This window comes from Orcinus orca, chromosome 3, assembly GCF_937001465.1.
Source record: "Orcinus orca chromosome 3, mOrcOrc1.1, whole genome shotgun sequence".
Taxonomy (NCBI): Eukaryota; Metazoa; Chordata; class Mammalia; order Artiodactyla; family Delphinidae; genus Orcinus; species Orcinus orca.
The window spans coordinates 90,465,266-90,478,645 of NC_064561.1; the positions used below are offsets into that span (position 1 = coordinate 90,465,266).

The 13,380-nt window shown below is 37.1% G+C and overlaps 1 protein-coding gene across 8 annotated transcripts in view; it reads right to left on the reverse strand.

Moving 5' to 3' along the window:
* The window catches only part of AP3S1 (adaptor related protein complex 3 subunit sigma 1), a 138,380-nt gene that overhangs the window by 80,685 nt on the left and 44,315 nt on the right, over window positions 1–13,380 (reverse strand). Inside the window, exon 5 of one of the 8 annotated variants that reach the window (XM_049707644.1) lies at window positions 8,988–11,811. The exons of the other annotated variants lie outside the window; for them this stretch is intronic. Coding sequence (XP_049563601.1) covers window positions 11,572–11,811 — 240 coding nt within the window. The 3' untranslated portion in view covers window positions 8,988–11,571. Of the gene's footprint in view, window positions 1–8,987; window positions 11,812–13,380 lie in introns of those variants that run through there. 8 annotated transcript variants of the gene reach the window in all.

The window sequence follows — 13,380 nt, forward strand, 5'->3', positions numbered from 1 at the left end:
TATTGCCTTTCGAAACATCTCAGAACACAAGCACTAGATTGGTGGAAACTACAGATTTCAGTAATACTGAAATATCTACCAACTTTAGAGGTAACAAAATATGAGCAGCCTACAAATGTGGGTCATATGTAAGAAATTCTAAGAAGTGTATGTAAATTTGTCCTTAAAGTAAAAATAATTCCTATGAAAGCCAGTTCAGATCCAGAAGAGACAGAAAATAGAATTGAAGGGCCTGTGAGCTAAATTCTTAAACATAATCTCACTTATTATAAAGATAATAAATGCCTAAAGAGTGTATTCTCAGTGAGGAGGTACAATACGTTATGTAGAAATTTAAGGAGAGGGCTTCCCTCGTGGCACAGTGGTTAAGAATCCGCTTGCCAATACAGGGGACACGGGTTTGAGCCCTGGTCCGGGAATATCCCACATGCCTCAGAGCAGCTAAGCCTGTGTACCACAACTACTGAGTCTGCAAGCCACAACTACTGAGCCCATATGCCACAACTACTGAAGCCTGCATGCCTAGAGCCCATGCTCCACAACAAAGAGAAGCCACCACAATGAGATGCCCGCACACTGCAACAAAGAGTAGGCCCTGCTCGCTGCAACTAGAGAAAGCCCATGCACAGCAATGAAGACCCAATGCAGCCAAAAATAAATTAAAAAAATAAATTTAAATAAATAAATAAGAAATTTAAGGAGATAAACATCGTGGGAATGAGAACTATTAATTGGAAGGCTACTCCAATACTATTCAGGTTATGGTGTCCAAAGTAAGGTATGTCACATGTGGAGGGGAAATTAAGAAGGTGAACATGTCTATTGATAGAAAAATTCATATTCCAAGAATTGAGAAGAATTTTTGGCAGACTTAATATGAGAAAGAGGATGATAAAGGTCTGCTTTTAGCTTAGCCCTAACTCATATGGTTGACATATTTCAGTATTTTGTTTTATAAATTTTACTTAAAACAGATTTTTATGGAAATAAAAGGGTAACAATAAGCTTATAATACAACTCATCTACTAAACTGCTTTGATGTTCACCTAAAAGTTCAACGAGTTTTCACTCTCTCTTATGAATTTTTATAGGTATTTAAGTGTTTAAAAAGTGGCAAATACCACACTAACAGTGTATTTTTGCCTTTTTCTTCTGGACATAGACTGTAACTTCTAAATTACATTTTTATTTTTTTTAAATCACAATATAAGCCATACAGAAACTTATATATAAAAATAGTCTCTACCATCCTCTGCTTCTGTTATTAGGTCCCTCTAAAGATAATCACAGTTAATTGTATCTTATATACCCTTCCAGAAAACTTGTTACGCATATACTTGTTATATGTGTGTGTGTATATATCTAATGTACACAAATGAGATCACATTGTACACATTATTCCCACAGTTCTACAAGAAAATAAAGATTGAATTGTTGGTGCTTTGTGACCACCTAGAGGGGTGGGATAGGGAGGGTGGGAGGGAGGGAGACGCAAGAGGGAAGAGATATGGGGATATATGTATATGTATAACTGATTCACTTTGTTATAAAGCAGAAACTAACACACCATTGTAAAGCAATTATACTCCAATAAAGATGTTAAATGGGGAAAAAAAAAGAATGACAAAAAAACCGACTGAATTGAAAGTTAGAGGCAAGAGAAAATGAGCATTATGAGTTAATAAAATAATAAAAGTTACTGGAGCCAGATATATGTACAAGAATAAGAATGATCAATGAAACTGCTGGTAAGAGCAAAGAAAAATACAAAACTAAAATGGTGAATCTACACTATTATCACACACCTAAAAGTGAGAAATACACAGGTTCCTCAGAAATATTGATAAGTTATTAAATGAACAAATGAGAGGGACAGAACGATATCTATAATATGGTCCCACTGAGGTATACTAAAAAAATTGCACACATACACACACTTGGATATACCCAGAAAAATTCTGGAAAGGCACGAAAATAATTAGAAAAAAAAAAAGACTTTATTGTTTTAAGAGCAGTTTTAGGTTCACAACAAAATTAAGAGGAAGGTACAGAAACTTTCCCATACATACAGCCTGGCCTCTGACATGCACAGCTTACCCAGAGTGGTAAATATATTACAACTGATGAACCTACACTGACACATCATAACCACCCAAAGTCATAGTCTACCTCAAGAGCTCTCTTTTGGTGGTGTACATTCTATGGGTTTGGATAAATATGATATATATCTATCATTATGGTATCACACAGAGTATCCTAAATATCCTCTATGCTCCACCTATTCACTCATCCCCCTCCCTCCCCAAGCCTGACAACCACTAATCTTTTCAGTATATGCATAGTTTTACCTTTTCCAGAATGTCATATAGTTGGAATCACACAGTACATAGCCTTTTCTGATTGGTTTCTTGCACTTAGTAATATGCATTTTAAGGTTCCTCAATGTCTTTTCATAGTTTGATAGTTCATTTATTTTTAGCACTGAATAAAATTCCATTGACTGAATATAACACAGCTTGTTTATCCATTTACCTACTGAAGGACATCTTGGTTGCTTTAAAGTTTTGGCAACTATGAAAAGAGTTGCTATAAACATCCATGTGCAGGCTTTTGTATAGACATAAGTTTTCAACTCTTTTGGGTAAATACCACGGAGCACGATTGCTGGATTGCATGATAAGAGTATGTTTAGTTTTTTAAGGTATCGCCAAACTGTCTTCCAAAGTGACTGTATCATTTTGCATTCACACCAGAAATGAATGAGAATTCATGTTGCTTCACATCCTTACCAGCATTTGGCGTTGTCAGTATTCTGGATTTTGACCATTCCAATAGCTATATAATGTGCTGCAAATATTTTTTAATAGATAGTAGTTGCCTAAAGAATGGGACTGGAGGACTGAGGAAGAAAGGACACTTAGCTTTCTTTCATAGTTTTTGTTTGTTTGTTTATTTGTTTTGAAAACTTTTAACACGAGCATATATTGCTTAAAAAAAAAAACCTTCCTAAAGAGTAAGAGAGATCATTCAGAGGAACAATATTAAAGGTAATGGCCATGTACCTATTTAAGTTATTTAAGAGGTAGCTCAAAGGTGTTGAATATTTGTTAGTGATAAGAGAAGCATGCCACTTTTTACATGTGTTAAACAATAAGTCTTTCTATGTGTCAATGCAGAACCTGAGACTTTGGCTTAAAACTACTGTAACATATAAGATTAAGTGGTCTCTATATTATTTTATTATTATTTACAAAATATTATAATGCACATAGTTGGCATCTAATAAATATTAGATGCCAACACTTCTTTCTTCAAAATCATTTATCTCAATTATCTTAAAATTCAAAAGTTAACACGGCATTTTTTGTACTTAGTCTAACTACCCCATCAGGAAACCATATTTATTAAATATTTATATACAGTGCTTACAGACAGCAGCATCTTAGTTGCGTAAAGCCTACATAATCACTGGAGAGTAAATGAAGATTAAATCAAACACATTTCACTGTTTTTTTTTTTGTTTTTTTTTTTTGTCACACTGCACAGCATGTGGGATCTTAGTTCCCCGACTAGGGATCGCACCCACCCTCCCTGCATTGGAAGCATGGAGTCAACCACTGGATCACCAGGGAAGTCCTACATTTCACTTTTTAACAGTTACAGGTCAACCAGGCAGAACCAAGCATCTAAAAACAAAAAAATGAAAGGAAGTCAAATTACATAGAGCCCTTTCTATGGATTGTCACTTGTTTTCAAAGCATAAAGCTACTTTACTATAACTTATGCTAGAAATGAGGTCCTTTGCACCAAACATCTTTTAATTTGACTACGTTAATATCTTACTACAGGGGTGGTCAAGTAAAATACGGCATATACGTTCTACACAATATTTCACTTAAGAATAAAGCTGATACATATATATTGATATGGAAGGATCTAAAGAGAGATGAAGTCAATAAAGCAAGGCATAGAACATTACGTGAAATAAAAACATGCTTTATCACTCACTGAACCAAGAGAACTATGCATATCTTTGGAAACATATAGAAAGAAAGTCTGGAAGCCTACCTAGACAAACTATTAAGAGAAATTACTTCAGGGAAGTGGGGTAGTGGTGAATAGGTATAAGGAAGGGGACAAGGTAAGAAGAACTTTCATGTTTAATCATATAGCCTTCAGTACTATTTGACTTCTTTGTTTCAAGAAATTTAAGTATTATTATTGTAATTTAAAAATAATAAAATATATGAATAACACTGTAATGTTAATGGTGTGTGTCTGTGAGACAGACAAACACAGACACAGGCAGACAGACACCACACATCTTCCTAAAACAATTACTTGAGGACTGGGGTAAGAACATATTCTTCACATAACCCTGCAAAGTGTTAAGCACTCAATAAATATTTTGTAAAATGTGTTTTGCAAGGAACACCTCCCTCTTCTCCTCTTGAAAAAGAAAACTGAACAGGAGTTTTAAAAGGAGTTGAAGGGGAGGCAAAGCAGAGTTATAAGTCTACTCTAAAGACCGTAATACTGTAAGAAATGATTTTTTTTATTATTAAGAAAATAGCCGATTTTGATGAAATGACACATTATTTTAAATATGTTAGCAAATTTCCATTTATGTACCTGTGGGTCATAGTCTTACTAATTTGATAATAAAATGTTAAGACATGTATTTTCTAATAAAAATTTAAATAATGTACCTCAAGTAATCTATTAATACCTGTATTTATAATTCTAAATGGTCTAAACCTCACTTCACGTTTTGATGTTTCTTCAAATGTAAGTACAACTGATCATAAAAAACATCATTACTTTACATACCACTGAAAAGGAAAAGTGCTGACAATTAAATTATGACAAGCAGCCAGCCCCGCTGCCTCAACCCCGCCAGGGTAGCGGCCAAGCAGAGGGCTGTTGGGGGCGAGGTACGCATGGGGTCTTCAGATGCCTGCCTCCCACCCACCTGCTGCTGCCAGAGCAGTAGGAGGACAGAGCGACCTACTCCACTGCTCTAGGGACTTTCCTGGTGGCACAGTGGTTAAGAACCTGCCTGCCAACGCAGGGGACACGGTTCGAGCCGTGGTCTGGAAAGATCCCACATACCATGGAGCAACTAAACCTGTGCACCACAACTACTGAGCCTGCGCTCTAGAGCCCATTAACCACAACTACTGAGCCCTCGTGCCACAACTACTGAAGCCCACGTACCTAGAGCCCATGCTCCGCAACAAGAGAAGCCACGGCAAGGAGAAGCCCGTGCACCACAACAAAGAGTAGCCCCCACTTGCTGCAACTACAGAAAGTCTGTGTGCAGCAACGAAGACCCAATGCGGGAAAAGAAAATAAATTTAAAAAATAAAATGTAACTACCAGAAAAAGTAAAAAAAAAAAAAAATTATGGCAAGCTATAGAATTGTAAATGCATACTGATCTCAAAAATGTTAAAATGTGAAAGAAAATCAGCATTTTAGAATCAACGAAGTATGATATTTTCTTGTCATGCTTTAGCTCTATGGGTATTTATAAATAAAAGATATAATGAAAAAATTTAAGTAAGAAAATGTATGTCTTTGGGTTTTACTGGAGTCACTACCAACATTTAAAAAAAAAAAGCTTAGCTTCAGAAATACATCCTCTCAAAATATATTTATCAGAATTTCATTAAATCTAAAAATATATTAAATTTTTGTATAATTATTCTCCAACAGGATAGCTGACATATCAAAGTGTTATATAAATCAAAACTTTCACCTGGGGACTTCTCTGGTGGCACAGTGGTTAAGAATCCGGAGCAACTAAGCCCTTGCACCACAACTACTGAGCCTGAGCTCTAGAGCCAGCGAGCCACAACTACTGAGCCTGTGTGCTGCAACTACTGAAGCCTGTGCACCTAGAGCCCGTGCTCCACAACTAAGAGAAGCCACTGCAGTGAGAAGCCCGCGCACCACAACGAAGAGTAGACCCCACTCGCTGCAACTAGAGAAAACCCGCATGCAGCAACGAACACAGCCAAAAAATCAAAACAAAACAAAACTTTCACTTGATAATATCATTAACCTGAAGAAAGTGTTTGCTAAGGAAATAATCAGTTCTAGGTATGTGGATAATATCTTGAGATTGATGCAGTTGAGCAGGTTCTCCTGCTAAAGAGCATAATCCCCACACAAACTTCTCTCTTCTTTAATATTATATCATGAAAGAGAAGTCTAAAGTATGACAATTTTGTAAGTAATTTTGAAAGGAATTAAGAGTATATTTTGTTAGCCATCAAAATTTTGATAAAATTTTCAAGACAAAATAGAAAGGTTAAGTATATAACATACTTTAACATACTATAATATACTACTAATAATGAGACATTTGTTAATTGCTGACCAATGGAAAGCAACAGTGGTATAGTAATTTAAAGCAACAGGTAAAGGAATTCCCTGGTGATCCAGTGGTTAGGATGCAGCGCTTCCACTGCAGGGGCACAGGTTTAATCCCCGATTGGGGAACTAAGATCCCAAAAGCCGTGCTGTGTGGCCAAACAGAAAACAAAAATAAATAGAGTAATAGGTAAGAGTAATTGTATTTTGTTGCACAATGCATTTTATACTCACACTGAATATGAATGTTTCAAATTGGAAAATTCAAAATATTCAAGTCTGAAAAACTAGAAAGCTGTTCTACTTGCTATTCTATATTTTGGGTTGATTATACAGAAATCCTTTTTAAAGGCTGCTTATCATAAGGGTCATGGATGCTCATTAGAAGACCTTAGGGGCTTCCCTGGTGGCGCAGTGGTTGAGAGTCCGCCTGCCGACGCAGGGGACACGGGTTCGTGCCCCGGTCCGGGAAGATCCCACATGCCGCAGAGCAGCTGGGCCCGTGAGCCATGGCCACTGAGCCTGTGTGTCCGGAGGCTGTGCTCCGCAACGGGAGAGGCCACAACAGTGAGAGGCCTGCATACCGCAAAAAAAAAAAAAAAAAAAGACCTTAGAATACTCCTGGCTTATGTGTTATTATTGACTTATATTTTAATGCTACAATTTTTTTTTCATTTTAATCTCATAAGTACTTTAAGAGTCAGTGTTCTTTTATCCTTACCCATAAATTTACTTCTTTCTTTGCTTCTTCCCTCTTCAACTCACTCCTTATATTTCAGATTTCTTTCCGTGTAAATTGCCCTCTTTAGAATTTCATTTAGTCCAAAGGCTTGCTGGTTGCAAATTTCCTCATTATTTCTCAAATAATGTTTTTATTTCACCCATAATCTTGAAAGATGGTTTTGCTAATTTTAGAACTACAGTTGACAGTTACTTTCTTTCAACACAACATCTTCTAACTTCTGTGGTTGCTGTTGAGAAGTCACTTCCCAGCCTGACCACTGCTCTTGTGAAAGTAATACGTCTTTTATTTCTGGATGATTTTAAGAGCTCTCTCTCTGCTATTCAATTTTACTATCATTAGTCTATGTGTAGATTTCCTTTTATTTATTCTGCTTGTGATTCTTTTATCTGTGGATTGGCATCTTCCATTAATTCTGAAAAATTCTCAGCCATTAGATACTCAGATATTGAATATGCCTCGTTCTTTCTCTCTTTTTCATTAGATATTTCTTGCTCTATCTTCCCTGACCTGTAAACTGTATTTCACATTTTCAGGCTTTCTTGTCCTTTTATGCTGCACTATGGACAATGTATTCTACCTTTCTATTTACTCAGATATGTTTATGTTTAAACCCATCCACTGAAAATTTTAATTTTGACATTTTTCTCTTCTAGAAATTTCATTAATTTCTTTTTCAAATCATCTAAGTTTTTAAAAAGTACTTTTATTTACTGCAATTTTTTTTATCAGGTTTGACTTTCTAACAACTTGCTCAGTAGAAGAGGGGTGCCAAGCATTTGACTAGTGCTGGCAGGTGAGGGTGAAGCCCGGCATGTCTGGCTTTGAATGGCCCAGCCAGGAGCTGGGTTATAGAAAGGAAGGATTAAGCAAATTAAGTAAATGCATCAACAATAATACAAATAATAGGAATGAGAATAATCTCTCACTGTCAGAGAAGCAAAGTGCAGATATGGAAAAGATGAAGGCTAGAATAAATTCTGTAGTGTTGCACTAGACGCTGGGGTATTAAGAAGAACTCAATGATTTTTAATATATATAAAGATATAGAAATAGGCAGGGGTGTGTGTGTGTGTGTGTGTGTACATACATCTATTTCCTAGCTTGGTTCTCTGAGAACCAGAAGTAATAATCACACCTCTACCAACTAGCATACATGTTGCTAGGACTGTCATTTCTATACATCATCATCCACTAAAAGGAACCTTACAGAGAGAACACTAACATGAGGGCTAAGGCAAAAAATATGTAAGACACTCTGCCCATAGAAAAGGTGGAGAAACAATGATCAACCTCATAATTACAAGCACCTCCATCCAGACTATGGCTTCTCCATACCATTTCCCACTTTAAAAAAAAAAAAAATCAGGGCTCCTAGAAGGAATGACTGATAACATATCTAGAGCCAGAAATAAATAAAGTGAATCTGGAACATCTAGTTGTACCAGAACACAAAGCAGCTATCAAAGTCCATGGAGGGGGAGAGGGGTCATGTCAAAAGAACCCAGAAGACAACGTGAAGGGGTTCCCCCACTGGCCAAAGATAGGGCAATTTGAGCATCAAAAAGAATAATATCCACAGTGGATTAAAACAAATCAATTATGTTAAAATTCGTAGGTCACAAGGGTACTAAAAAAGAAATTCAATGATCACTTCTGGTGACTGCTAGGGAACCAAATGTTATGGAAACTGGTTAATAAAGGGAAATACTCTAGAATTTATCCTGTCTTTCCTATATAAGCTGTACTTTTTTTTTTTTTTTTTTGCGGTATGCAGGCCTCTCACTGTTGTGGCCTCTCCCGTTGCGGAGCACAGGCTCCGGACGCGCAGGCTCAGCGGCCATGGCTCACGGGCCCAGCCACTCTGCAGCATGTAGGATCCTCCCGGACCGGGGCACGAACCCATGTCCCCTGCATTGGCAGGTGGACTCTCAACCACTGCGCCACCAGGGAAGCCCCAAAGCTGTACCTTTTTAAACGCACCATCTCTAACTTTTAATGGATTGTTTCATTCAATTCACACTTACTATACTGAATAATACATTTATTTTAAATAATTTTCCTTTCCCCCAAAGTTGGTTGTCTTGATCAGATTTTATTTATATTATTTCCCCCTTTTAAATCAGAGATTCTACTGTTTATAATTTTTATTAATGAAAACTATCTCTTTCCTTGCTCTTTTAATCAAATATGACTTTATTCTTATTTGTAAAATATCAAGTCTTTCTACCACTGAGATGCCTTGTTTTCCTACTAAATGCTCTGTTATTCCCTACTCTCCTTTCCCCCAGGTGGATAACAGCTTCAAAATACTTTTATAATGCATGCTAAATACTTCATATTCTCTTACCTTTTCCTTCATGTTTTCTATCTCTTAATCTTTCAATTATATGCTTTGAGATTATTTCCTGCATTCATCTTCTATCTGTAATTCAAGCCTCAACTGTGACCATTCTCTTCTTTAAACTCTATAGTTTGAAAACACATTTTTAAGCCCCAGGAAGACCTTTTCGAATTGCATCTCCTTAAGCACTTTTTACCATTTTAAAATTTCAAGTGTTCACTGATCTCCTGTGGTAGTTCTTTTTCACGGAGCATATGTTCTGATTGTTCAGCCTGTTCCTCGTCTCTCTGTTGAGATGGCATTCTTTTTTCTCTGTCGGCTCACTGGTACCTAGGTGTGGTTGCTGAGATACTCTTAATGGTTAGATTTCTTCAGGTGGTGAAAGGAAAAGGAGATTCTCACTCTGTGTCCTGTGGTTTAAGGATAGGCTATCAAACTCCTTAAGAGGGACTGGGCTAGAGGAAACCTCTCCACTCTCTCTTAATTCTTCATTCTCCTGGCCTGGAGGGTAGGAAAGACACTGAGGCCTCCAATCAGATCTCCCTTAGCCTGATCTTCTGGGGGATGGGGGGAATGCAGGGAGGAGTAGACAGAGCACTTTTATAGCTGTCCATACATGTCATACATGCTCCAAACCAAGCTCTTTATAAATCTTTAGCTCTTTCATCTTTGCCCTGGGATTTGATGCTGTGCTGCAGTAGTGGTGACAACCTGGGGCTGCCCAATTAAAGCCACAGTGTTCAGGAAATGGGCAGGTAACACAGTTGCGCAAATAAGCAGACCTTCCCAGCAAACCCACAGTGGCCATGCAGTATAAGAAATAAACCAAGTTACTCATATTTTAGGTGTTATTACCACAGCATAACTTAGCTGTAATAAAGAGTCTGACTCCATTTTTGATGCCTGCCTGCTGACAGCTTTCAAATCCCACTGTTCTCCCTTCCTCTTCTGCCCACATGTGGGCAAACTGATAAAGTCCAGGTGCTCCTTCCTTTGCACTGGCGGGAAGTTTAAATTACATAAGACCTGCCTGGCCTGCATGTGGAAACCCTCAACCCAGCCCTACCCCCTAACCACATAAAACCCCAAGATAGTCGCTGTTCCTTGTTTTCCCCCCAAAAGCTTATTATGTGAACGATAAACCTTTTCAGATCAGATCCTCTTGGTGTACATGTGGTATCTTCAGTCTCTACATCCAAATCAATTTTGGGCAGGGGGTGCTGTTCCACTACTTCAGGGTGACTATAAATATTAGATTATGTGACTGATACACAAATTAGTACTTGAAGGTTTGTAATGAGAAACTGATAACAATCACAATAAAGGAAAAGACATTGACTTAGGGGTTGGGCAGTAGGCCACATGGAAATTATATCGGAGGCTAGAAAGTTAGTGATCCATGCTTGTAGTGGCCAAACATTTGGCAAAACTATCATGTGTGATAGTTTGAAAAGCAGATAAATTTACCCATGAAAACTCTTTTCTCTCTGACATAAAAACTGATGATTTTCCAGATACCGGCAGCTTTGTCACCATGGATTCCAGACTGACAGCATGTGGGACATGATAAACATACTGTGTAAATTAGAAATACTCTGATGTTGTTACTGCAGCATAAACTAGCCCATCCTGACTGATAACAAAAGGGGTATTCTTTACAACTTCCTCCTTCCCTCTATCCAAGTGTAGTATAACAGCACACAGAGGATTGTGTACAAAACTCTGTATTTGCTCCTAGGAAGAAATGAGTTGAGCTATTTAGGAGATCTCTGACTGTTGGAAGGTCCAGGGCTGCTTGAAAGTTGAAAACAAGCCTACTTTCATAGAAGGGCTGAAAACAAGACTAGCACTGTTTTAGACAGAGAGTACAGGGACAGGAAATGTCTATTTTACTGGTCTCTAACTCTTGTTATACTGAAGCTTTTTTCTCATTGCATTGAAAAAAAATTAAAACAAGAGTTTAGGCCAGCTAATTCTGGCAGGTTTCAAAACAGTGATACACTGTTGTGTGAAATGAACAGGCTATACAGACTACATATGTGATCCTATTTTTGATTTTTTTAAAGACATATTTGTTTCAGTACTCATTTGTACAAAAAAGTCTAGAACTACACATACTCTAAAATGTTAACACTAGTGTTAATTAAAAAAAGGAGGCTAGGGCTTCCCTGGTGGCGCAGTGGTTGCGAGTCCACCTGCCGATGCAGGGGACACGGGTTCGTGCCCCGGTCCGGGAAGATCCCACATGCTGCGGAGCGGCTAGGCCCGTGAGCCATGGCCGTTGAGCCTGCATGTCCGGAGCCTGTGCTCCGCAACAGGAGAGGCCACAGCAGTGAGAGGCCCACATACTGAAAAAAAAAAAAAAAAAAGGAGGCAATTAGACTGAGGCGGCTCTAATACATAAGCAAAGCACAACCTCAGCCTAAAATGCCTCAAGGTTAAGAAATCAACACCTAAGAGCAACCAATCACAAACAGCCACCTTGGCTTTCCCAAATAATACAGGTGCTTAAGCAATAGCCAATCAGATAATTCCCTTGCTTTGCTTCTGCCTCTTCTCTATAAACGTCTTTCCCCTAGCTCCTGTCAGCGGAATATTCCTAACCACTTCCGGTTTGGTGCTGACCAATTTGAATCAATTTTTACTCAAATAAACTCTTAAAATTTTTAGTGTGCCTCAGTTTATCTTTTAATACTAGGCAATCTCTGAAATTGAGATAGCGGCTATTTATTCTCCTCTTATTTATATTTTCTGATTTTTCTAAAATGAACATATATTTACATAAAATAGAAGTTTTAAAAACACTGTGTATCATGTATGGAAGTTGTATATATGTAGAGCTTAATTTTCCTATTAAGGAAAACTTTTATTCTCTGCTACAAATGTGACAACTTTACTCTTGCTACAATATTTTACAATAGAATCTTCAATTTTCTCAAAAAATTGCTAGATGCAACATGTAAGCTAGTGATCTTTGAGCAGTCATTTTAAAAATAGAATTTTAAACATTTTAACCATGTATCAAAACATATTTTAGAATATTGTGAACCTTAATGCCTAAAAATAACAGGAGTCTTTGTAAGTGCAAATAGCATAAGACAGATAATAGAGAAAAGCAGTAGAAAACTAAAATAATTCTCTTAAAAATATCAAGTTTAAGTTCTATATCCAAAATGAGTCAATATATGAAATTAAATCATTTAGTAAATGAGAAATATGATCTAAAGGACGAGCTAATAGTAAATGTATTCTTTTGATGTTCACAAATAATATAATGCATTCCTTGTGCTGTATCTTGATTGTGGTACTGGTTACATAACTAAATGCACGTGCCAAAACTTAGGCAAATGTATGCTTAAAGCCACTGAATTTTCATGTGTGTAAATTACACTTCAATAAAGCTGATTTTTAAAAATCACAATTTTTTGCCAAAATTTTCAGATTATTTCCAGACAATTTAATTCAATGGCTTAACCATTCAAAACAGTCTGTTACATTATATGAACTTATAGAGAAAAAAAAAATCTATATATACTAAAAGTGGAATCTCTTCCTCGTAAATTTCCTATCCCCAATACCCAGTAATACTGGCTAGAGAATTTCAGTCATTCTTCCTTTCTCTCACCTCCTTTCAATAAGCCATCAAGTCCTATCAATTATATACTTTCTTTCATCCCTACTCTACTGCCTTAGTTCATTTCTTTCTGGACTACTGCAATAGACTTCTAATTGATTTCCTTGACTTTAATCTCCCACCTACCAATCCAACATCCTTAACACAGAAAAAAACAATTATCTTGCCCCCGCAAAAAATGAACAAACAAAGCAACGATAATGTTAATAGAAACTTGTTTTAAAAAACTAAATTGCTTCAGAACGAAGCCCAAAATCCATGTCACTAAAGGTACTTTAAGGCC